At 36.6% G+C, this 26983-nt stretch overlaps 1 protein-coding gene across 1 annotated transcript in view; it reads left to right on the top strand.

Annotated features, from left to right (window-relative positions):
* Positions 1-18236, top strand: part of LOC150110250 (uncharacterized) — a 154190-nt gene extending 135954 nt beyond the window's left edge. Inside the window, exon 5 of the mRNA XM_090398574.1 lies at positions 17722-18236. Coding sequence (XP_090254700.1) covers positions 17722-17922 — 201 coding nt within the window. The 3' untranslated portion in view covers positions 17923-18236. The remainder of the gene's footprint in view (positions 1-17721) is intronic.
* The last annotated feature ends 8747 nt before the right edge of the window (positions 18237-26983 follow it).

Raw genomic sequence — 26983 nt, 5'->3', positions numbered from 1 at the left:
TCTTAGCTTTACGACAAATAGTTGAGAAAGAATGGGAATATAACAAAGATCTGTATTTAAGTTTTGTCGATCTGGAAAAGGCATATGACAGGTGCCAAGAGAGAAGCTATTCAATACGCTACAGTTATATGGTGTCAATGGGGCATTATATCAAGCAATACGTAGTCTTTATTTGAGTTGTAAGTCAGCAGTTAGAATTGAAGGAAGTACAGGAAGATGGTTTAATGTTAAATCTGGTGTGAGACAAGGATGTACATTATCCCCTCTGTTATTCATTATCTATATGGATCACATTATGAAGGAAAGTGGTATTAAACATGATATCAGAATTGGAGATGTTAATGTCAGCTCTTTGCTTTATGCGGACGATGTTATACTTCTAAATAAATCCGCTACAAGTTTGCAAGATTCCCTGACTACATTAAATAACTGTTGTTATAGATATGGTATGAAGGTCAGCATTAAAAAGACAAAGACAATGAAAATAGGTAGAATTGTTGAAAATGTCAACTGTGTTGTGAACGAGGAACCTGTGGAACAAGTAAAACATTTCAGCTACTTAGGCACGGTAAATTAAATATGGAAGTAGACAACAGAATCAACAAAGCTGGTATGGTAGGAAGTCAATTGAATAAATTCATATGGAATAAGAGAGAAATTAGTCAGAACACTAAATTAGCTGTATACAAGACAGTGTTCAAACCAGTTTTAACTTATGGATCTGAGAGCTGGGTCAGAAGTAAAACACTTGACCAAAGACTAGAGACCACAGATATGTGAGTCCTGAGGAAGATTAGAGGCGTGATCAGATGGCATCAATGGCAATATTATATTAAAAACAGGATATTAGGAAAGATCTTGACATTGCCAGCATCCAGGAATGTGTTAGCAGAGCTAATCTCAGGTGGTATGGTCACATAAACAGAATGGGTGAGGAAAGATTAGCAAAACAAGTGTTCTCTGCCAGGTTGGCAGGAAAACGACCCAGAGGAAGACCAAGATATAGGTGGGTTGATACGGTACAAAGTGCCTTAGACAATAAAAATATAATATCTGATAATGTTGGAGTCTTGACAAGTAACAGTCTGATTTGGAGGGAAATTGTAGATAGGAAGTTAGTAATGATGTAAATTTTTCATGTACTACTATCATAACCTGTACACCCTTTGAGGGTACATGGCAGGAATTTGATGGTGATGATGAATAGGAGGAAAAGAAGAGATATGATAGAGACCTTCAAGTTAGTTAAAGGATTCTACCAGATTAATACAGGAATTAAGAAAAAAAAAAGTGGATGTTAAGATGGGAAGAATGAGAGGCCATCCCTGGAAGTTGTATAAAGAATGTGGTGAAGAAAAAAAGTATTAGGAGTAGATTTTTTTGCGTCGAGAGTTGTTGATGAGTGAAATGCATTGCTGGAGTAAATTGTGAATGCTGGGAGGACAAATAAGTTCAGAGTTCATTATGAGAGACATTTGCTGGTTGAGCAAATGTCTATTGTAACTTCCATTGACTCAATGAAAGTTTATTATTATTATTATTTGACATCTCCAGGTAGTCCAAAGACTCATCGAGGGAGGGCACCTGCTCTACAACTCTGTCTGCACCAGTCAATCCACCAACTGACTGCAACAACACCAATGCCATCTACCACCAACCACTACCACTAGTATTTCCACAGACAATCACAAACATCCATGCCCACGGCGGGATTCGAACCTGCAGCCTTTTTGCTGGAGAGCGGATAGCACCACTCAGCCAGCCAGCCTGGCCAAGTAACCAAAATAATAATAATAACAACAAAGGTTCATCCCTGGTGATTGAATAAGTGTGGTTAGCAAGGGTGTAAAAAAAACTTGATTTTTCATTTAGTGAGTTGGGGAATGAATTGACTAACTTGCTACATTCTGTTATGAGGCTCCAAAGTCAGTGCTTCAAAGAGAGGCACAGTAGATATTCTGTGAGTAGTATAAGTTTCCGACCCTGAGTCTTCAGCAATGGCAGATATACACTTTGGGAACCCCAAAGTGTATATCTTGAACTCTTTTAGAGGGGACCCCTTTTATCAAAAAAAAAAAAAAAAAAATGGTTGGGAAGAAATATATTATAGAGAAATCTGGAAACTTCATAAACAGAAAAGCAACAAAAAAAAAAAAAAAAAAGACAAACGGTATAATCTCTGTTATTAGAGGCCTGTTCTAGTAAATGACTGATATTATTTGACTAACTTTGCAAAGTAGTAATTTTACATTTTCCTGCAGTATATTCCCGACCATTCTTGTCATATGATAGTGTTCTTTCTAAGTCATTTTCTATTGATAAGATAAGATACTCATATAGCTCAATATCTCTTCAACTATTGTAGAGTGAAACTTATTTTTTATAAATGAAAGCTTTTGAGAAATTTCTCTCTACTTCACAGCTTGTAATTTGTAGTCATATGAATCTTTAAGACAGTTGTCAAATTTGTATAAAGCTCAATTAGATTCCTTTCATAAATGAGTTGTAGAACATGAGAGCATTGCAAATTTTCTTGTGCTCCCAGCTTTGATTATTATTATTATTATTATTATTACCCCATGGAGTCAAAGACTCATCTGGAAGGTCCTTTTATCACACACAGCTCATCATACTGTGCCTTGAACACATTCAAACTCCTTGCAGACACCACACTCTCAGGCAAGGCATTCCAATCATTTACAACTCTGCACGAAAAAACCTGCCTCTCACTCTCCTTCTCACACCCTCTTTATACAGTTTCCAAGGATGACCTCTGGTTCTCTCCCGATCTCCCACTATTTTCTGTAGAACTTCTCTAGCATTGATCCTATAACAACCCCTTACCAACTTGTAGATCTTTATCATATCTGTCCCTCTTCCTCCTGTCCACCAGACTCTGCTAATTACATCTTCTCAATGTTTCGTCATACTCAACATTCCAGAGGTCAGAAACTACATTAGTCAATTGCTTTTGGACAATAGTCTATGAATGAATATCTCTTCATTCTTCTATATTCATAGAAGAATGAAGAGATCTTCATTCATAGACTATTGTGACCAAATCTGGTCACAATAGTCTATGTGTGGCCTAATCAAAGCCTTATACAACAGAACAAGAATCTCCCTACTTCTACATGTCAGTGCCTTCTGCATCATTCCCAGAAGCCTTTGTATTGTCTTCACAATTTTGTCTATGTGTCCCTTAAATTTCAGATTCTTATCTACTATCACCCCCAGATCTCTTATTTCTTCCGCCTCCAACAATATATCCTCGCTAAGCATAAATTCTGCATCCCATCTTTATTTTCCAAATTTTAAAACCTTACATTTTGTAACATTGAAATCACATCCCCATTTCCGTGCCCAATCACTCAATTTATTCAAGTCTTCTTGTAAGGCCACAACATCTTCACTACTCTTCATGTTTGACCCAACCTTGCATCATCTGCAAACAATTGAATATCTCCATCCAAATCTTCACCTGTAATGTTAATATACAAGTTAAACAGGAATGGCCCTAAAACAGACCCCTGAGGCATTCCACTAGTGACTTTCCTTTTCCTGGATATTGCACCCCATACACAACTTGTTGATACCTATCAGATAGCCAGTCTCCAATCCAATGCACTAATCTAATATCCAACCCCATCTGGTATTATGTAGGTGAAAATACTCCTTGAATTGACAGAACTCATTCAGCAACTTTCTATCTGTCTTCATTGTAATATTGCAAGTTTTGCACTAATCTCATAAATGTCAGAATTTTAAACTGAATCTGAAAGAAATTTAAATCTTTCTTCCAGTCTGTTCATATAGTCAATCCTCATAGTTAACTGGGTTATCAAGCAATCAAAAAGTCTATTTAGGACTTCTACTCTAAATTTAGTCTGCACGGTTAACCTAGTGGCTATGCACTTCACAACCATATTCCTGGGGAAGGAGTATCCTAGGTTCGATTCCTGTCGACCACGATGTGAGGAGCTTAAGAATCATAGTCAAGTTAGTCAGTCTTGGGTGTTAGCAGGGTTTTTTCCACCAGTTTATCTGGGGGTTTTTATCCTGCAAGCAGGCAAACCGGCCCATGAACAAACAGACTACAGTCATAGGATATAGTACAGCAAGGAAGGCAACGGGAAACTGCCATGCTCATAGTCATTTCCCTAGATGGTGGCATATATATATATATAGCTGCCCCTAAACAGCTGAAAGGCTATAACCACAACAACTCTTAGGAATGGTGAGATGGGTAGGAGGGTGGTTGATGGAGAGATATCGAGAGTAGTTCATTCAGGAGTAGAGTCCAAAAGACTGCCTGTGACTAGTGGTGTGCCACAGGGTTCTGTTTTTGGACCATTACTATTTAATTTTCTCATTAACGATATAGGAAAGGATCTGAGAGGAACTGTTCATTTGTTTGCTGATGATGATGCAAAGTTGGATAGAGTAATAGTGAATGCACATGATGTCAAAATTTTGCAGGATGATTTGGATAGTTTGGAGGACTGGGCTAAGGAGAATGGATGTCAATTCAATGTTTCAAAATGTAAGGTTATGCATTTTGGGGTGAAAAGATTAGCAGCAGTATACCACATTGGTGGAACTGTACTTCAGGAGATTGACGAAGCCAGGGATTTGAGAGTGTTGGCGGAAAGGGAGTTGAAGTTTAGGGGACACATTGCAGAAGTGGCTAAATCAGCTCATCATATCATTTGGTTATTGAAGAATACTTTGACGAGCAGAGACAAGCAAGTTATTGTTCCTCTGTATCGAGCCTTGATAAGACCCCATCTAGACTATTGTGCCCAGATATAGGTACCAGGGTTTCTTCTTGAGGGAGAGAATCCAGAGACGAGTGACCAAGATGATAGCAGGTCCATGGAATGAACCTTATGAGAACAGGTTGAAGATTTGTGGGTTGCAGAAATTGGTTGATAGGCATAAAAAGGGGTGATGATTGAGACATTCAAATTACTTAAGGGTTTCTATAAGATTAATTCAGAGGATATTTTTGAGAACAGGACTGGTGGTGGGAGGACTAGGGGCCATCCATGGAAACTGGGCAAGGGTGTTAATCTAGGTTTTTTACTTCGAGAGTGTAAATGAATGGAATAAGCTGCCAGAGTTTGTTGAGGGTGCCATGACTGTGAATGAGTTCAAAGCAAAGTATGATAGATACTGTGTGAATGTTGAATAATTGTTCTTGACATGATGTTTAGGGCCTCCCTCAATGAGTCTAAGGACTCCTTGGAGTTTCCTGTAATAATAATAATAATAATAATAACTCTAAATTTGTCAGCTCCTCTTAATGTTTGTTCCATTAGAAAATGTGTTGGTAACAATTTGCTTAATGACATCAGTGATTTGGGGTTATTTCTTCACTCACATTTTAGCTTTTGTTATATAGTCTGTAATTCTTTGAACTGAAGTTTCTTTAAGGTTAACAAATGAAAGTAATGATGATAACAGAACATATCCTTCACAAACAGCAAATGAGGATTTGTAGTTCTTGCTTGCTTTGTTGAAACTTTCCAATACTTTTTTTTCAAACTATTCTTAAAATGGCATATTCCAGTTTTAACAATTTGTCAAATGAATTTTCTGCATGTTGTTTGCCTTCAGGCTTCTCTTCTTAGTCTTCAAAAATATATTTCATAGTTTATAAAATGCTGTTGTATCCATTCTTAACATCTCACACAACTGCATAATGTGCAAACCATCTTGTTACACTTGACTTTTTCAGAGAAAAATCCACGAACAAAAATCCACGTTTGTTTAAAAAAACCCTATGTACAAAAAACGCTTGAAGAGAAAACATACAGCTGTTGTAAAATAGTAGTCAACATAGTTAATGTAATTAAAAACTTCAGGTACTGTTCAGACTGCTTTTGATTGAGTGAATGGGCTGTACATGATACATAGTGGCATACTTGTTGATATGTTTTAAAAATGCTTGCAGTACTTTGCCCACCTCCCCTTTCATATTCGATGTATTGTTATAGGAACAGATCATGAATGTTGTCCAATGGCAGTTTACAATCAACTAGTTATTAATAAACTAACCATATGTATATGTCTATGATAATGATTTACCTTCCCTGATTTCTTGTTGATCCAAGAATGGTAAGAAATCAAAGTTGGTGAAAAAGTTAAAAATTGTTCATATGGTTTACACTTTATGGCAGTAGCAAACAATAATTGTCAACTGGTCGAGGTGTGTCACATCCAGTGTAATGTCAACAATAACAGAGTAGTGTTTACTATCTGGATTCACAATTTTGTCTTGCATGTGTTTTTCCAGTGATTTTGATCTATTCTTTATAAACTCTTTTAGATAAATAAGTTTTATTTATTTTTTTTTTTTCATTTTTAGATTTTTGAGGTGCTCATGTTAAAATGGGTCAAACTGTGCAATTAACTCAATAGTCCCCATAAACATTCCATTGTTTGGTGAATCCCACTTCTCATCATGACCTCTGAATAACAAACCTCTTTCACTAACAAACTTAATAACTACAACTCTTTTCAGTACTTTGAAGCAGTAGTGAATGTTTTACTTATTTGTTCCTCAAATTGCTGGACCAATGTGTTTTTGTTTGACTTTGTATTATCCAAGATAACAATGGCCTTCTTGTGTTTTGTGGCATCTTCATGATCTCAAGAGTTCTCTGAATATTCATACAGTCAGAAAATCCATCCATTGTGTGTTTTGCAAAAAAAAAAAAAAAACTGGTCCCTGGACATTTTTTTTAAAAATATATCTTTAAGAAGCTTCTGTTTTTGTTCTTTATAAGTTCTGTCTGATTCTGTGTAAACATTATCTGCATTGTGGTTTTGATAAAACTTCATGTCTTTCATTATTGTTTAATGTTGCCGAGTGGTTAGTGTAGCTGCTCTCCAGCCAAAAGGTTGCGGGTTCAAATCCTGTCATAGGCATGGATGTTTGTGATTGTCTGTGAAAATACTAGGGGTGGTGGTGGTGGTCAGTGGTAGATGATGAAGGTAGTTGCAGGTAGTGGATTAGTGGAGATGGAAAGTTGTAGAGTAGGTGCCCTCCCTCAGTGAGTCTTTGGACTCCCTGGAAGTGTTAAGTAATAATAATAATAGCCAATTTTTCAATGTCATTATACTTCTCAAAATAATCAGATTGATCGAAAATGAAACTGCTGTCAACATTCATTGATGGTGGTGGTCTGTTCTCTGTAAGAATTCTGCTCCTCCTCATTCATATTGTTTTTCATTGCTGACTAGCTTGAATAATTCTTGACATTTGCTGTTTAAGGTGTTTTCATACTCTTCAGTATCAAAAAAAAATCATTGAATTCTGCTAGCATTAGCTACATGTTGATTTTCTTCCCTGCCACATCTTGTAACCATTCTAAAAAAATTAAGAAGTTTTTTACATTTTGAAACATCCTTAAATCTTCTTTCTTTCAATAAATTTAAGATACCAAGAAGTTATACTCTTGGTTTCATCCTTTATCCAAACGTAAGCAAAGTTTGCACGTGAAGTTACTTCACGACCAGGATAGAGGCTAATGACTTCACATCAATTGCCTGTTAGTATCCCACAAATAACCCAGTCATGAAGTAACTTCATGCATAAACTTTGTTTGCTTACACTAGGATAAATAATGAAACCAAGAATATAACTTCTTGGCATCTTTAATTTATAGTATAACCAACTGGAAAAACATTCAACTTCTTTCTTTCAATTTACATTTTTGGCATCTGTGATATACTTTTGCATGCATTGTTGGTAATTTCTCTAAAAAATGAAAAAAATATGGAAAAAATAAATAGTTAACAAACTAAAAGCAATCTGATAATCTGAGAGTATTTCAAGTAAATTACATTTTAATGTTTGTCAAATACTTGACTTGCATTTGCCATACAAAAGAAACTCAATAGTAAATAATCAATGATTTCTTTCTGAGATCAGCATGAAATCAAAGAAGGTAAAATCAATGTCATAGACATATATATGTGGTTAGTTTATCAGATAGTTCATTCTTCATGGCATAGAGGTGCCTGTTGTGGATAGACACCAGAGGCTACTTCTCTGTATCTCTGCAATGAAGAATGGAAATAATTAAATATCAATGTCTCAATGAAGATATTATATCTGTGTATATTATGAAATGACTCATAAGACTATGAATCACAAGGAAATTTTGGTAATGTGCAAAAGAAAGAAAGAACTGGATTGGACTTGAGAACTGTCACTCATTTTGGTGAATTTTTTTGGGTCCAACAAGCTCCTTCTGCAAGCTTAAGGTTTATTAGCTTCATTGTAGATCTGCCTGTCTTCACACTTCATAGAGGTTCCCATGCAAAATAATTTGTGAGTCATACATGTAGCATAGTTTTTCATGTTTCACAAACTTGCTTATGTACTGATGATATGCATATCCCTTGTCTGTATTGGACAAGGGATATGCATATATAAGTGATATACTTAGATTTGGCAAAGGCTTTTGATAGATTGCCCCACAAGTTGGTTACTAAACCGAAGAAGATGGGAATAGATGACAGACTAGCGAGTTGGATAGGTGAATGACTATCAGATAGGCATCAGCAAGTTGTGTATGGAGGACACTATCTCAAAAGAAGAAAGTCACTAGTGGAATGTCAAAGGGCAGTTTTGGGAGACCATTGTTATTTATTTATTATTATTATTATTTCCCAAGACCTCATGGAGTCAAAGACTCATCTGGGAGGTCCTTTTATCACACACACATCTCATCATACTGTGTCTTAAACACACTCAAACCTTGCAGACACCACACTCTCAGGCAAGGCATTCCAATCATTCACAACTCTGCACGAAAAAATCCTGCCTCTCACTCCCCTACTCACACCCTCTTTATACAGTTTCCAGGGGTGTCCTCTGGTTCTCCCCTGATCTCCCACTATTCTCTGTAGAACTTCTCCACCATTGATCTTATAACAACCCCTTACCAACTTGTAGGTCTCTATCATATCTCCCCTCTTCCTTCTCCCCACCAGACTCTGCAAATTAATCTTCTCAATCTTTCCTCATACTCAACATTCCAGAGGTCAGAAACTACCATTTAATTTGTATGTGTATATATACAGGGTGTTCGGGATAAATTTGACAGTTTCGTAAGGAAAAATAAAATCTTCTTTGTATCTATTAAATTTAATGAATTGACAAAAAAACATTACAGGCAGAGTTAATTACAATACTATCAACAAGATTTACTCAAAATAACCACCATTAGCATCGATCACAGCTTCAATTCTGCTTCGGAACCTCGAACAAGCTGATGCTACAGTCTCCCTGGGAAGGGCCGCAAAAACTGTTTTAATTTTATCCATTAACTGGGCTTTTGTATTACTGGAAGTGCGATTGGTGTCTTTTTCAACTGCGCCCCATACAAAATAATCCATGGGGTTAAGGTCTGGGGAGTTTGGAGGCCAAACATTTGGACTGGTGCAGTCGTAGAAATTTTCAGACAACCATTTTTGACTTTTCCCAGAGGTGTGGCAAGGGGCCGAATCCTGCTGCCATACATACGGCCTACCATTGCCTACCCTTGTTATCCAGGGCTTGACTACAGTTAGCAACTCCACGAACAAAGCCCGAATTCCAATGCCAGGGTTCTTCAACACCTGTTCCTGCAGATTTGCGAGGAATTCTGCTGTACGAACGCAATCAGATCGTCTGCTAGGGATCTTTCTTCTTGCTACATCCTCGTAGTCACCATTGCAAGTCTCTAGTTCATGCCTGATTGTTTTTACTGTATTCAGGGAGCATTGGGCAGCAGTCGTAATATCCTTATTTTGATGGCGGGCACGAATCATCATGATACAAGTTATTCTCTTCCATGATTCAGGTGGGTTCCAGCTATCCATCCTTTCTGACATCTTGTATGTGAATGAAGAAGGGTCCAAACTTTTAAATGAAGAGAAGTGTGTGTTAATACATGTAACTTACGGAAAAATATAATTAATTATAAATATGTCAAATTTATCCCGAACACCCTGTATATATATATATATATATATTAATTATATTGGGATTGCAAAACTGGGGAGATTGATGAGGAATCAAGCAGATGTTGTGGCCTTAAAAGGAGGACTTGAATAGATTTTATGAGTGGGCAAAAGTATGGAACTGTCAATTTAATGTTGCCAAGTGTATGGTTCTGAAATGCAGTAGGCAACAATGAGATGCAAAATATACACTTGGCAGGGAAATTTTGGAAGTTGAGGAGATAAAGAGATCTTGAAGTAGTTGTGATGACATCACATCAGATTATGGCAATGATGCTGAGGACTTGTAGAAATAGAGGTTCTGGTTCCATTGTATAAGGCCTTGATCAGGCCTCATATCGATTATTGTGTACAGATTTATTCCCCTGGATTTCATGGTGATGAGGATATGTTTGAAAGGGTGATAAAGAGATCTTGAAGTAGTTGTGATGACATCACATCAGATTATGGCAATGATGCTGAGGACTTGTAGAAATAGAGGTTCTGGTTCCATTGTATAAGGCCTTGATCAGGCCTCGTATCGATTATTGTGTACAGATTTATTCCCCTGGATTTCATGGTGATGAGGATATGTTGGAAAGGGTCCAGAAAAGACTAAGGTCATAAACTAGTCTTTGAGATGTGAGGAATAAATTGAGGGATTTTTCAGAGAATGGGTTAGGTGACATATCTGAAGTTCCATAAGGAGGGTATAAGCATGGGCATAGGAGTAGGTTCTTTGCATGGAGAGTGGTTGGTCAGTGAAGTGCTCTATCTGACATTGTGGTGAATGCAGATACATTGAATGAGTTTAAAGCATGGTTTGATGGGCTTTGTGTGTAACAGTGTTTGCCCCCAAACAGCTATTATGGGAATAATAGCTGTTTGGATGATTAAATTATTAACACCAGACCTCCATGGAGTCTAAAGACTTATCACGGGGGGGAAGGGGGACTGTGATGACTCCATGGAGGTCTGGCATTAATAATAATTTAATCACCCAAACAGCTATTATGGATGAAATATATCAATTAATTTATGCTTCATATCCATGTCATTATTTCACTTTCAACTGGCACTTCAAATCTATGTAATTACTGAGGTGTAAGCAAGTATGGTGGTTAATGTGAAATATAACACTAATTTCACATTATTAGATTTTTATAATGTGAAATTAGTTGTATTAGATTTTTTTTTTAAGTGACCATCCTTTTGAGTGCCATTTGCAGTTAGTTATGACAGCCTGTTTGCAATACCTTGTATAAAATTTGTGATATGATTCCTATTATTTGTTGATGTAGTTTTTCTGTCTGGAACTATATGGACAGTATTCATCTTATGCAAAAGTTGTACATTCCACAAACCTTCATGTAATACATAAAGGTTCACAGAATGTACCGTATTTTCCAGTGTATAAGATGCACCCAAGAAATTTAATACAATTTTCTGGAAAAAACCTAAACTTTAAAGTATGATTTTAAAAAAAAATGGATAAAATAATAGTTAATTTTTAATAATAAACTGACCTTTCAGAAACCTGCAAAACTCATGTCACTGTCATCTGACTCTTCTCTATCATCATTAATTTCTTATAATATAATATAGAAATAATTTTGTCTTCATATTCTTTTGGCATTTTTTGACTGATTTTTGTTTCTGTACGCATACAAAGTCCATTGCATTTCATGAAACGGTAACACCATGATGCACCACCTTTAAAATCTTCAATGTTACGCTCACAGGCTACTTTGATTGCATGTGTACGAATCATTTTTGTTGAAATGGTAATGCCATTTTGCAGATTTTCTGCACCCATTTCAAAACTTCGGTCTCTAGTTCTGGCCACTTCGCGATTTTTCCACGTTCCACACACTTTTCTTTACGCAAATCGTACAAAATCTCCTTCTGACCATGCCAAGTTCTTAGCCAACGACACGCTAGAAGTCACGTGAAGGTCACGCATCAATTTGATTGCACCATTAACCACCTACAAAGATCTTGGAAGATAAAAGGGAATGCATATGACTTTGAAAAGAGGAAACAATCTTTATCTTCATTATATAAGACGCACCTCATTTTAAAGATGAATTTTTAAAGTAAAAAAGTGTGTCTTATACACCGGAAAATACGGTAACGCGTGAGTCATTCAATGTCTGGCCATCATCATCATGGATACTCTTGTTGGTCTCCAGCTGTGGAACCCCAGGCAAAGCAAGGTACAGCATATGGTGCATGTGGAAATGGATCGAACTGTCCCACTGTTGTATTGGTGGGTAAGCTGTGTGACTATTGCAAGTCATTGCTGAGATACCAGTCATGACATCTGAAGCTCACCTCTGATCAACTGTGTGTGGCTGACCAATGTAAGTCCTTTTGCTGGATATCTGTTCATAGTTAATCCAGTCCTGGTACACCCTTTATACAGTAGTATGGGAGCAACCAACAAGTGCAGCTGTTTCCGAAATAACGACACCTGGCTCCTCTCTACCCATGGTCAAATTACGTCGTCATGTTTTCCCACTACTGGCAAACGGTTACCAATTATGCACAGAAGATAGGTGCGCCCATCTATAGTAACCACACATGACATTGATATCACATGGTTCTTCATTATCACACTGAATATGTAAATCAGGTGGAGTGTTCCTAATACAAAGCTAACTCAGTGTATAATACAGTATTTTAAAGTGTGAAAAATAACAAAAAAATTAAAAGAAAAAAAAATTTAACTTGGCTGTTTGACATTCCTTATGAAATTATCAAGAGATGACTGAATAGTGGCTTCTCTCTTCTCTTCATAAATCTCTTGATTCAAGCTAAAGTGTCATCTATTTCTCCTTACTGTTCCAGATCTGCAAAACATTGGGATCAGTCTCCTCCAGTCATGCCATTCCTGAAGTTTTATGGAACACAATTGTCTCTTTGATTCATTAAGATGTTTCTCAGCTGCTTCAGTATCGTCGCTATACACTTTTTCAGGTTATTTTGAAATTAAAGAAATATACTACGGCGTACTGCTTCCAAAGGTAGCAGGATATTAGTTTGCTGTTACTATGGCAACAGTGAAGTGTGCCGCGTTTGTAACTAAGCACATGCATAGAAAATCCCATAAAAATCATCACCGCGTGAATCACACCATTCTACGTATAACATTACATTATGATTGCTAATATGAAATTGCATGGCCAAGATGACTCCACACAACTGTGTGCCTTTGGTTTTTCTGGAATTAGCTGATAGGCTGTAACAAAGTAGATGTCATATAGTTTATTATAAACTGGCATAAGATAAGCAGTAATTGTTTACTTTATGAAGTGAACTTCACTCGTCACAACGCACATTTCTGAACATGGCATATTTTATTACAATAATATATACATAAACACTCTTATCCCTTCATTAATTTAATGAGGAAGCTCCTCAACACCACTCAGGTTATGGGTAGTATCATCAGATTGTGCATCTGCACTAAATAGTGAAGATCCACCATGAAACACACATTTTCCACCACCTCATCTATCATTCCATCAAGGGCCCAGAATTTTTCTTCTTCTTCAATAACATGGGTTATGTAACTTTTCCATGTGCAGTCAGTAATATTTTGAAATCCTTCCATGACCAGTCTTTCAACATCTGAAATTTTTAAAGTTGTATTTTTAGCTGCAACATGCCCCTTAATTTCTATGGAGTTCAGTTCACAATGGTATGGTAGAAGATGAATAACTGTGTGTCCTTTCTGTTTGCCAATACTGTCAATGCGATATTTTTGAAACTGACTCTTGATATTTGCTACCAAGTTCAATAGTTCTGTTTTTCACCATATCAGAAGTAAAAACCAATTCCTTTTTCCTTCAGCCACTTCTGAATGACTTTTTTGCTTGTAGCCTGAGATGCACATTTTCCAGTTGGACAGAATGGTAAGGCACATTGTCCATTACAATAATGCTGTTAGGCTCAATGTTTGGCAAAAACATGTTTGTGAACCAATGTTTGTATTGCTTTCCATCCATTTCATTATGATAGTCACCTTGTGATTTCTGCGCTTGTAAAATTTCAAGGGCCCCCCTGGTACAATTCCGTCTTCGCTGCCAGTGTGTGTGTTATGATTATACGAGACCCTTTCCACTTGGTGCTTTAAAGCTTGTCGTTAAACCCAACAAAAATGGTTGACAAGCACTTTTTACTGTCATATCCTGGAGAACTTTAGTGCAGGTGTGACTGGCATTCACCCAGGTTTTTGTCTGTATAATAAATTTTTCGTCCCTCATGACGATATTTCCTGATAGAACGCAAATACTAGTGACACCATAAAATTATATCTTCCCTTTCAAGTAAAGCCGATGATTTCTTTCTAGTGGCATAAATAAAACCAAGGTCCTTTAACAACTGGTAAGTTGTTGTTAATGAAATGCGAGGGAGATCATCATTGTTTATGACAGTCATTACCTTATATATCATAGGAATTTCGTTCTTTCAGAAGAAATCGTGCACTTTCTGACAAATTGCTAACAGTGTAAAGTCATCGTATTTCATCGAGCATGTGCATAGTCCTACGGCAGTAGGCCTCTTCTTCCCCAGCTTATGCAGTTGTCCCGTTGTGGTCAGTTTCTTCTTCATACAGTATACTGCCGTCTTGCTTACACCTGTCAGTTCCACTGTCTGCTTCACGATATTGCCCACTGTTTCATCAGGATTTCTCATTCCATAAACCAGCGTAAACATTTAGTATGATGCACTTTTCAGAGGTTTGCCTTTAGGACACATTACTAATTTAGGACTACCCCGAGTAGGAATACAAGAGCAAACACCCCCAGTCATCTCCATATATATGTTCAGGGTAAAGTCAGTGGTCATCATGATAGATAATTGCATTTTCCAAAAATAAGTTCCCTGTAACAATTTAATGGTATAAAACATAATTCTAGCATCGGCAAGTAAGGAAGTAATAAAAGAATTATATGCAAAGTACCACATGATGTGATAACGTAAAAAATTTAAGGAACTATTTTATGCAGCGTAATCTATAGTACGAATGGGAAGAAAAGCCAGAAATGTAGCTTATTCCGCTACTTCCAAGATAACCTGAGAAAGAGTATAGAAGCATCTTCAGACACTTGAACATTATGAAAAGCAGCATGGTTCTTAAATCCGACCATTCAACCATTAATTGCCACAAAAGATTGAAAACTATCTGGAGATTTTGATTTTATGTCATCAAAAAGGCTTCTTGCATTTGTCTGAATCATCATTAAGCTTAGTAGAATGTACTTTTAGTTTTGGTCTTCCATCCACATAATTAACAATTTTTTCATGTCGTAAGTATTACTACAGTGATTTTTTTTTTGTTATCTCTGACTTAAAAGAGGAATCCTTTCATTTATTCCTTTATATGGACAGCATCATTCACAGTTCTGTTCACTATCGAGTACAATTGTGAAGGAACACTATAAATCAATTTTTGATGTGTTTGTGCAGCGGTTCCCTTTTTCAACTTGTAGTTTCTTTTTCCAGCCATGATTTTATTCTGCCATGGTGCATGCAAACACTAAACATTGTTAAAGTGTATGAATACAAATACAAAGCATGTTCAATAATAGACAAAGGAAAGCACATACATGCGTGGGCTGTTTGTCATGTGGAGGATTGCTATTAGGTGGCATGCAAATAACATAGGTGTATATTAAGTAAAATTTTCATAACTTGAATTTTTCTTTTTTTTCATAGACCTTTCAGGATAATTTGCATAAGTCTGAATTTATGTAAGTCAAATTTACATAAGTTAGGGTCTATCTGTGTAAGTGGATTAAGTGCAGACATTATGGAAAATGTTTTTCAAATAAGAATATGAACCAATTTTCGGGGAGTGGATCACTTTCATAATGATCCAATCCTAGGAAATCATAAAAAAAAGCATTTGGTAATAGTATTCCTATATAGTTGCATCATACATCAATCTGATCTATAAGTTTTGGCCATGTATTGTTGACAACTTATTTATTGTATTTCATGTGCTTCTGTTACCTCTCAACCATCAACATACATTAAAGTCATGTTTACATTGTTATACTTCCTTTTATTCATCACATAGTGAAAGAATTCTTTGAGATTTACTTTAGCTCATCAGCTAGCTTCCTCTCATAATTCACTTTGGCCTTACAATACCTTACCTTCTTGCCACTGCTTTGTGCTGCTCATGGGCTTGCTAATCACCTTTCACTTTATATACTGTTTACAATTTTTTTTTTTTTTCTGCACCTTCTGCTTAATGATGCTACTCATCCATCTAATTCCTACTTGATTTTTCTTCTTCAGTCTGGATATGTTGTACATTATTACTTTCTTCAAACACAGACCATTTCCCATTCACTGCTAACATCTTTCTCTTTCTAAATTCTTATGCCATGGTACTGCTCCAAATGCTGACATCAGTTTGCCATAATACCTTTGTAATTCCACATTCATCCCTTTTTAACTAAAAATTCTGCATGTCTGGGGACTACTTGATAACTCTCCACAGTATGTCTGCCTTGGTTAAAGCAATTTCTTTGGTGTCACCAGATCTAGCACTCGAACTAAGGTTCGAGAGTGCTAGATCTGGTGACACCCCATAGTTGCCGATACATGCCATCCACATATTCCCTTGTCTCATCCCTAGCCTATAGCAGCAAACTGCATATTTCATCCTCTTGACTTCTATCTCACAGCAGATAGTCTCAAATAAACTGCTCTCTGTATCTCTCCTCCCAAGGTACTCTTTTTTTGGCTTCATTTCTTCTACTGTTAGCAAACTTCCCCATCCTGTTCTCTATGTCCTCTCAAAATACTATACTCCCTTGTATTTTATCCTATCAGTCAGGTTTGACTAATGTTGGTACCGTCTGACCAAGTTGAAGTGACCAGTGATAAAAACACCTTCTCCACATTCCAAATACTTCTGTGATTAAGTATACATAAACTGCAGTATCCCATTCATCTCACAATATCCTTTGCATCTTGTATGGGTTATCCCACTAAGTTCAGATTCTGAGGGAATACCAGTGTTCATGACTCTACACTTCCAAACTCTCAGTGAAAAATATTTTCTCAAGACACGTAACTCCAAATACATTCAAATGCAAACCATCTACTTCATATAATTCCTTTCATCCACTGAACTCATTCCTCACATCCATAGACTCCACCCAATTCCTCCTACATTGATTGCAATCAAGGCCCCTTCTTCTCAGCTCATCTTTATCATACCATTGCAGCAGGCTCATTTACTCTCTCACTCTTCTTATTCACTGTGCCTGCAACAGTTTCATATCTTTTCTCATACCATACTTGTCACCTGCCAGATCATTTGTACCCACTAAAATAATCATCTTTTCCACTTTCCCTCTATGCATCCTTATTGAAGATGTCAATCTTTAATCTTGTCTCAGTGAAACACAATTTTGATGCACTCCAAGCACTTCTCTTAGCATGGAGTCTCTATACAAAAGTCTATTCTTATCCTTTCTCATGTCACTCTTTCATACTGCACTTTCTCTTCCATTGCATCTCTACCTTTTGTTTCTCTGCCATACCACTTGCCAAGCATTTATCCAACCATTCAGTCTCACATTTTGTCCTGTGTAAGTACTCAATCTTTCGCTCATATTATTTTTTTGTTGTGAAAAATATAACTTCTGTTTTGTAAACTGTACTCTGATATTGACTGATGCCTTCTGTTTCTCTGCTTAGGAATGGATGAAGATGGATCCTTCAGCACGAAAAGAATGCCCATCTTGTAAAATGCCTATTGAAAAAAATGGAGGTTGTAATCATATGACTTGCATTAATTGTAAGAGCCATCTGTGTTGGTTATGTTTAAAAGTGTTTCCTTCTGGAAACGATGTTTATAACCATTTGCCCTTTTGTCCAATGAACCAGAATCCTTATTAATAAGCATTCACAGAAAATGCAGTTTAATAGGTTATTTAAGATCAGCAACTTGTTGGTTGCCAAGTTCCTTGAATAAAATTAGTATTTATCTTCAGAATTAATCTGCAACTGTTTATTTTTGTTTAATCTGAATTTCTCTTTTCTCTAAATATTTTATTTCTTGAACTACATTCTGTAAATCTTAGCATTATTCTGCTTTAGTAATTTATTCTGCTTTGCAGAACAGATGAAAACATAAGCATGTCATCAGTATAAATCAACATATATTGAACAGATAAAGAACAAAATGAAAATAAAGCATATTTTATTTCTTCTTTGTGACAAAATTTTGATTACCATGTTCCAAAATGATTACGATAGTGAAATTCTTATTCAACATATATTCTTAAATGAATTACTTGAGGGTGTGGTGGGGACAGTGGCTTAAAAATATGTATACTTAATATAATGTTTTTTTCAATTGTTTTATGAAAGAATTTTTAAGTTACATTGTAAATGCATGTTACATCATAAGTAATTATTTGCAAGTCAGTGAAAAGGGCATTGCATAACAGAAAATACACACCTCTTCTAAGAAATCTTACAGGATGTACTTAGTCATGATCCAAAAGATCATTTTACAGTTGTTGAGTTATTCCTCTTCATGAGTATTTAAGTTAAATGGGCATTAATAGTTAATCCAGATTAGCATTTTATCTGTATTTTTAAACTGCTGTTCTCTGTGAATCTTTATTTCTTAACATACGTTCTACTTACAATTTGTTATATTGCTTTGCAGATTTGATGAGAAAAACCTACATATATTCAATAAATAAAGAACAAATTAAAATTAAACATAGGTATTACTTTTTCTTAACAAAATATTGAGCGCTTTGTTCCAAAAGTTTGTGATAATGCACTTCTTATATTGTTCAATATCTAATTTTAAAAGGCAAAGGCTTAAAAATGGGAAAAAAAGCAGACTTGGGGTAATGTTGGTCAGAGATTTGAAATTTAGGAGATAGAGATAGATTGCAAAGTAGTTAAGACAACCCAATGATTGCCAAAAGAGAGAGAGAGAAAGAAAAGTAATTTGACCAGCAGAGATAGTGGTAGTTCCATTGTATAAACTTTGGTGAGAATAGACTGGGTGCTCAAAGGTTGTTGGGATGTAGATAAAGAAACTTTAAAAAATTTTTAAGTGATTGAGGACTGAAATGACTTCCCATAGTTCTTTTGCTATGGAGTGAAGAATAACTTTAATGAGTGCTAATGGTAGGTAACAAAAACAAATGAAATATAACAACCAAAAGGCTATTTTACCGGCGACATAAGTTAAGTTTAAGGGAGATGGTAAATCCCGTGTTATTCTATAGCCAAGTACAAAACTCGGATCGAAATCCTAGAGTTTCATGCCGAAAAAAACTATTGGCGAGCCCAAGTGTAATTAATCACTTGGGTAGTACAACACCAGGGCAACTCGGAGCAAAGGTGGAGCAAGCTCCGTCACTGTCCTTAATATTCTCTCATAATGTAAAACGCAGCTCCTAGGAGATTTATTACTGTTTTACATTATGAGAAGAGGTCACTACCCAGACCAGTTTCAACCCTTTTTTGAGGTCTCATCAGTGAGTAGGTAGACCTGGAATAATGGATTTCGATCCAAGTTTCTTACCCGGCTGTAGAATAATACGGGATTTACCATCTCCCTTAAACTTAACAAATGAAATAGTTCAATTACTGAGTGATCATTTTGTAAGGGTGTGCCATCCTGGATGAAATATTGCAGTGCCATATGTATGTAACACTAACTGATGGAAGAATAGCATAGATGAACTGGAAGTACTTAGGATATTGCAGAACCTTGTGCGAACATGGCCGTGGGATCAGATGGCATATTAATATTAACTTGTGTATTATAAGAATGTGCAAGAGAATTGGCATCTCCTCTGACCAAGCAGTTTAATTTAAGTCTCAATTCTGGGAGGTACCTATGTGGGAGGAAAGCATAAAATAGTTCCAGTGTATGAGGGTGGCTCCAAGCCAGAAGAAACAATTTATAGACCAACCAGTATCTCAGGAATGGTGGTCAAGGTATTGTAGAAGTTGGTCAAAGAAAGAATTCTGAACCAGGTGGAAAGGATATGATACTTTATAGATGGCAACATGGTTTTGTGAAAGGTATGTCTTGCCTTAGTAATTTTGCTTTTTATAATATAGTGATAAAGGAAATGGCTGCTCAGTGTACTGCTAGACTTTGCAAAGGCATTTGGCAAGATTTCATGTAGACCTCTTGTTGCATAAACTGGAGCAAATGGGGAATGGATATAAAGCTGGTGATTTTGATAAAAGAGTGGCTAACAGTCAGATATCAAAAAGTGGTGTACTGTAGGATTTAGTACTTGGTTCTCTGTTTCATTTATATACTAATGATATATGAAATGATTTCAGATGAAATATTCAGTTATTTGCTTAATGGCAAAGATAGATATTTACAAGTTTACCATTGCCAAATATAAATAATTTATATAACTTATTATAGATACTTTTACATTGTGTTCTCATGCATGCTCACACCATTTTATTTATACTTTACCTATTGATTGTGCCACTTATGTTAATGAGTGCGAGATTCAATTTAGTCACCGGGTTTTCAGAAGGATGAAGAGATGTTGGAAAGGGTCCAAAGGCGACTGACTAAGGTAGTTTCTGACCACTGGAATGTTGAGTATGAGGAAAGATTGAGAAGATGTAATTTGCAGAGTCTGGTGGAGAGGAGGAAGAGGGGAGATATGATAGAGACCTACAAGTTGGTAAGGGCTTGTTACAAGATCAATGGTGGAGAAGTTCTACAGAGAATAGTGGTAGATCAGGGGAAAACCAGAGGTCATCCCTGGAAACTGTATAAAGAGGGTGTGAGTAGGGGAGTGAGAGGCAGTTTTTTTCGTGCAGAGTTGTGAATGATTGGAATGCCTTGCCTGAGAGTGTTGTGTCTGCAAGGAGTTTGAGTGTGTTTAAGACACGGTATGATGAGATGTATGCATGATAAAAGGACCTCCCAGATGAGTCTTTGACTCCATGAGGTCTTGGGGTAATAATAATAATTCCTTTACTATAATAAATGTATGTTATTCCCATTTATGTCTAGCCAACATTCTTATGTCAATCATGGATTAAATTAACAAAAATGTAATCCTTTATCCTTTTGGTCGATTGGTAGAGCCTCTGCTACTAATGGCTCAGTTAAGTAAGTTTGAGCGGGGTTAGTAGTTGGAAGGGGACCAATTGTTCAATGCTGTTGGCACACTCTCCCTCGATGAGTCTTTGGACTCCCTGGAGGTGTCAAATAATAATAATATATATAATAATAATAATTTATTGGGGTAGATATTCCAAGTTTGTATATTTTTGGGATTAGTACATTGATGTTCAATATCACTATGTTGTTGCATAAATTGAGCTCATTAAAATTTCACAATATTTAACTATAAACATATGTACAAGTAATTAATCATAAAAACTTTATATTATTATTACTACTACTTGACACCTCCAGAGAGTCCAAGCACTCATCGTAGAAGGATACTCTACTTTGCTAAATACATCTCGCCCTCTCCACTGCTACTTAATTCTCCTACTATGACACTACCACCATCAATGCGATCTACCACCCATCATCACCAACAACAGTTTTTTTTTGTCTGTAAACTGCATATGTTCTGAAGCCCAATTTGTCTGTATACAGGATGAAAAACCAGAGTTTCCAGGAGAAAAAAAAACCTGCTACCTCCATATGAGATTGGCTAACTCACCTTCAACTGAAAAAGCCCATATAAGCTTTACATAACCATTCTTAAAATCAACATTAAAGAACTTAATATTCCTTCATATCCTGTTCATTGTTTTGGAATAAACACAAATTAATTCTACCAGATTATATCTAGCATCTTAGCTCAACATCTGTAAGTTCATTTAACATTTAGTAGCTTTCTTTAACATAGTCTTTTGACATAGATACTTAATTGAAATGTATCAAAAAATATGAAATTATTACTACTAAATAATGAATGGGAACATATTACTTTAATAGTCCAAGTGTAACTAACTTCCTTTAGCATTGATGATGAACTCTGAATTCTTCTGAAATATATTTATCACTTCAGCATACATTTCCAGCACAGTTCCTTATCATTTGAATGGTAACGATTCTTACTTCCTGTCAGTTCCCTTTACCTAGTCATCGATTTCCTCTATTGACTAACTTTCCTTTCTGGCAACGAGGACAACTATGGTTGACTACTAATGCCTTTTCCACTGACAAGCATACTTTCCAGTCATCTTTCATTCTTTGACAACTTTGTGACTACTTCCATTGTGATGCCCTGTATGAGACCCCCCCCCTCCTATTTCTTCAAAAGCAACAGTTTTTAGACAAAAATTCTTATATACCTTGTCTTATTTAAAAAGTATTATATCTGTGTGCATGCTCATTTCCTGAGATTCACAGCTCTTACGTTACAAAATTTGATTAACACATAATTTGCATTATGAATACAATTTACATATCTGAAAAGTATTTCTCACAGATACTTTGTTTTTTCCTTTTACAAACAAAACTTGTAAAAGTAGACAAGTTACTAAAACGTCTATGTGAGATTTTACAAGGTCACTTACACTTAGTCACTTCATCACTTTAGGATGAAGAAATTGCAACCTGGACTCTATGCTGTTGAGCCAAACTGCAGGAAATTGATGATGCGTAGAGGACATATTGCAAAGTTGGCCAAAACAACACATTAGATTACATGGGTGTTGAAGAACACACTTAGAAGCAAGGAAAGGAGGTTATTTTTTCTCTTTTAAAGGCTTTAATAAACGTTTCCACATCTGGATTACAGTGCACAGATCTGGTTGCCTGGATATTCCATGGGGATGAAGATGTGAAGAAAATCTAGACGTGCATGAGCAAGGATTATTTATTTAGTGGGTAAAAATACAAGAAATTAAGGAGCAAACCTATATATACAGGTTGACAGTTTGGTTAACCAATCGATGTCGGCAGACGACAATCATCAGTGATATGATGTATAATAATTTGCACAGCACCACACATACACAAAAGGGTGACTGTAACATTTCCCGCAGATGTAATAAGTGGAGAAAGTAGCCTTGTCCACTTCTAAATATTCGGCATGAAACTCTTTGATTTTGATCTCTGAGTTTCTTATTCGGCTTTGAAATAATGTGGGATTTAATATCCCCTTAATTTAAATAATGTTACAAAGCCGAAGTGAAGCCTATTGGCTCTTTTAAGTAATTTATGGGTGCACCTTTTTGACAACTCGTATAGCAACGTATATAAGTTCTTTTCGCTACTATAACGTCAGTATTACCTGGTCAACCTACTCAATGATGAGACCTCAATAAAGGTTGAAACCGGTCTGGGTAGTGACCTTCCACCATAATGTATAACATCATACATCTCCTAGGAGATGTGTTTTACATTATGGGTAATACTAAGAATAGTGATCAGAACTTTACCCACCTTTGCAATGAGTTGTCCTAGTGTTGAACTACGTGCTTTAACTTAGCATACAATCCGCTGAGACTTTTATAGTTTACTATATTTGGCATGAAACTCTTTGATTCCGATCTTTGAGTTTCTTAGTCTGCTTTGAAATAATGTGGGATTTAATATCCCCTTAATTTAAATAAATTCATTGTATAGAATTTATGGAGACAAAAACGTGTTAGAGCAATTATAATTAAGAAAATAACACTTGAGAAGCTTTGGTCTCTATATTGAGATCATCATCATCAGAATACACATGAACAAGACAAGCTACATGACACTACACAAAAGCAAGCCAAACCTAACTGCTTTGTTAATTGTTTATGCTATCCTGATCTTTGGTGAAACAAAATAATCAATAAAATAAATAAAAATAAATTCTCTTAAAAATAATCTGAGCCACACATTGAGCTTTAGACTTGCTGAACCTAGAGTTGTTGCTTAGTTTTCCATGTAAAAGTTAGTTATTGGGGATGGGGGAAGTGGTGAGCCCATGGCCATACCTTCTTTTTGCTTGCAGAAATTATTTTGTCTCACAAAATACTCATTTCTGAAAATGGCAGTTGTGTCAAAGCTAACTAATAAATCTTTGTTGAGTGCCATGTTTTTAATTTTATGAAGTGTTTTGTATTTTTTATTACTATTATTATTATTAAACAAGACCTCATTGGAGTCAAAGACTCATTTGGAGGTCCTTTTATCTAACACAAATCTCATCATACCGTATCTTAAACACGTTCAAACTCCTTGCAGACACCACACTCTCAGTTAAGGCATTCCAATCATTCACAACTCTGCACGAAAAAAACTGCCTCTCACACCCTCTTTATACAGTTTCCAGGGATGACCTCTGGTTCTCCCCTGATCTCCCACTATTCTCGGTAGAACTTCTCCACCATTGATCCTATAACAACCCTTTACCAACTTGTAGGTCTCTATCATATCTCCCCTCTTCTTCCTCTCCACCAGACAATGCAAATTACATCTTCTCAATCTTTCCTCATACTCGACATTCCAGAGGTCAGAAACTACCTTAGTCAGTCGACTTTGGACCCTTTCCAACATCTCTTCATCCTTCTGAAAACCAGGTGACCAAATCTGGGCACAATAGTCCATGTGAGGCCTAATCAAAGCCTTATACAATGGAACAAGAATCTCCCTACTTCTACACGTCAGTGTGCTCCGCATCATTCCCAGAAGTCTTTGTGTTGTCTTCACAATTTTGGCAATGTGTCCCCTAAATTTTAGATCCTTATCCACTATCACCCCCCAGATCTCTTATTTCCTCTACTTCCAACAATATATTCTCACCAAGCATAAATTCTGCATCCCATCTTTGTTTTCCAAATTTTAAAACCTTACATTTTGTAACATTGAAATCACATCCCCATTTCCGTGCCCAATCACTCAATTTATTCAAGTCTTCTTGTAAGGCCACAACATCTTCACTACTCTTCATGGTTTGACCCAACCTTGCATCATCTGCAAACAACTGAATATCTCCATCGAAATCTTCACCTGTAATGTTAATATACAAGTTAAACAGGAATGGCACTAAAACAGACCCCTGAGGCATTCCACTAGTGACTTTCCTTTTCCTGGATATTGCACCCCATACACAACTTGTTGATACCTATCAAATAGACAGTCTCCAATCCAATGCACTAATCTAATATCCAACCCCATCTCGTCTAGTTTGACTGTCAACTTATCATGAGGTACTCTATCAAAAGCTTTTGTGAAATCCAAGTATATTACTGTGTATCCTTCTCCTCTGTCCAAGGAAGCAGTCACTTTATTGTAATAAGTAAGTAGATTACTAAAACACGACCTCCCTTTAGCAAATCCATGCTGTCCATCAAAGATTATACCATTGTTGTCAACCCAACTCTGGATCCTAGTTCTCACAAGCTTCTCCAACAACTTAACCACAACACCTGACACACAGATAGGACTATAGTTTGATGCTCGAGTTCGACCACCTCTTTTATGAAGTGGCACAATCTTGCCCTCCTTCTACTCTTTAGGGACTTGACCAAGTGCAAGACTCGTATTAAAAAAATATGTCAAGGCACGTGTCAACTCTCTGGCACATTCCTTCAGAATACGCGGTGATATATTATCAAGTCCCACAGCCTTATTTACATCTAGTTTACTCAACTCCCCAAACACCTCTTGCTCACTTACAGTCAGTCTCTCCTCCCCATCATCAACTGCTCTTAATCTCTCCATGAAGTCACATTCACAAGATTGAAAGATCTTTATGAACTGCTCATTAAGTATCTCCACCACACATTCCGCAACAGCTGTCTTTATACCATTTCCTCCAATCAATGTCATCCTTCCATAATCATTCTTTCTTTTGCTGGCTACATATCGAAAGAACTCCCTAGGATTCTTTTTGGCTTCATTAGCTAACTGCTGTTCGTACCTCTCTTTAGCTACTCTCACCAACCAAGTCACCCTCCTTGCCTGGTCTTTGTAGACCTCATGAAATTGGTTACTTCCACTTCTCTTATGCTGCCTCCACAATGCCCTTTTTCTCTGTATTGCATGCTTAATCTCTTTATTCATCCATCTCACACCTACCTTATTTAACCTTCTCACCCATGGTATACATTTAGACATTGCATCTACTAAATATTTTTTGAAAATCCCCCAAGCTGCATTGATCTCTTTTCCAGCTAACTCCTCATTCCATGCTACACCTGCAAGCTGTCTCCTGAACTCTTCATAATCACCCCCCCCCCTTGTAGTTCCACATATACCGTTTTTTCACAGGGGTCCTTGCACTGCTGGCAACCACCCAAGTAATCACCTCATGGTCACTTTCACCAATTGGTGGATGATTTGATACCTCATTGATAATTACATCCTCCGATGAGATGACCAAATCCAAGACCCTTAATCCTCGTGTGCCCTCTGTTACATAATGTCTGAGGTAGTTATCCCTCAAAAACTCAAGAAACTCATTTTCTTTACTTCCAGTTGCTATCTCTTCATTCCAGTCTATATTGCCATAATTAAAATCACCCATAATGATCACCCGTTTCTTATTTGCTTGGCTTATTTGACTATACATTTCACTATCACCACCATCCACATTACCAGGTCTATAACAACATCCCACCAAGTAATTGATTCTAATCACCTCTATCTCACACCATATTGCTTCAAAACCACTGGCCCCATTTCCATCTTGCATCTCTACCTTGTATGGACATAACTCTTTCTCTATCATCAATAGCACTCCCCCTCCCTTTTTACCCCTTCTATCCTCACGAAACACATCATACCTTTCCATCTCTATTCCTGTCAGGATGTCATCCTCATCTAACCATGTCTCACTTATTCCGACAATCTCTGGGTGCACAGACGCAATTAGTGCAACCATTTCATCCGCCTTGTTTCTTATACTTCTAGCATTGATATACAAACACAACAACTCATTTCTGGATCTACAGCTAGTTCCACTGATACCACTCACTCGATGTGATCTCTCCATGCTGG

This window comes from Typopeltis vanoorti, chromosome 1 (assembly GCF_054136105.1).
Source record: "Typopeltis vanoorti isolate ZY-2024b chromosome 1, IOZ_Tvanoo_1.0, whole genome shotgun sequence".
Classification (NCBI taxonomy): Eukaryota; Metazoa; Arthropoda; class Arachnida; order Uropygi; family Thelyphonidae; genus Typopeltis; species Typopeltis vanoorti.
Note: the sequence above shows the minus strand (reverse complement) of the source record. Positions and strands in the feature narration are given on the sequence as shown.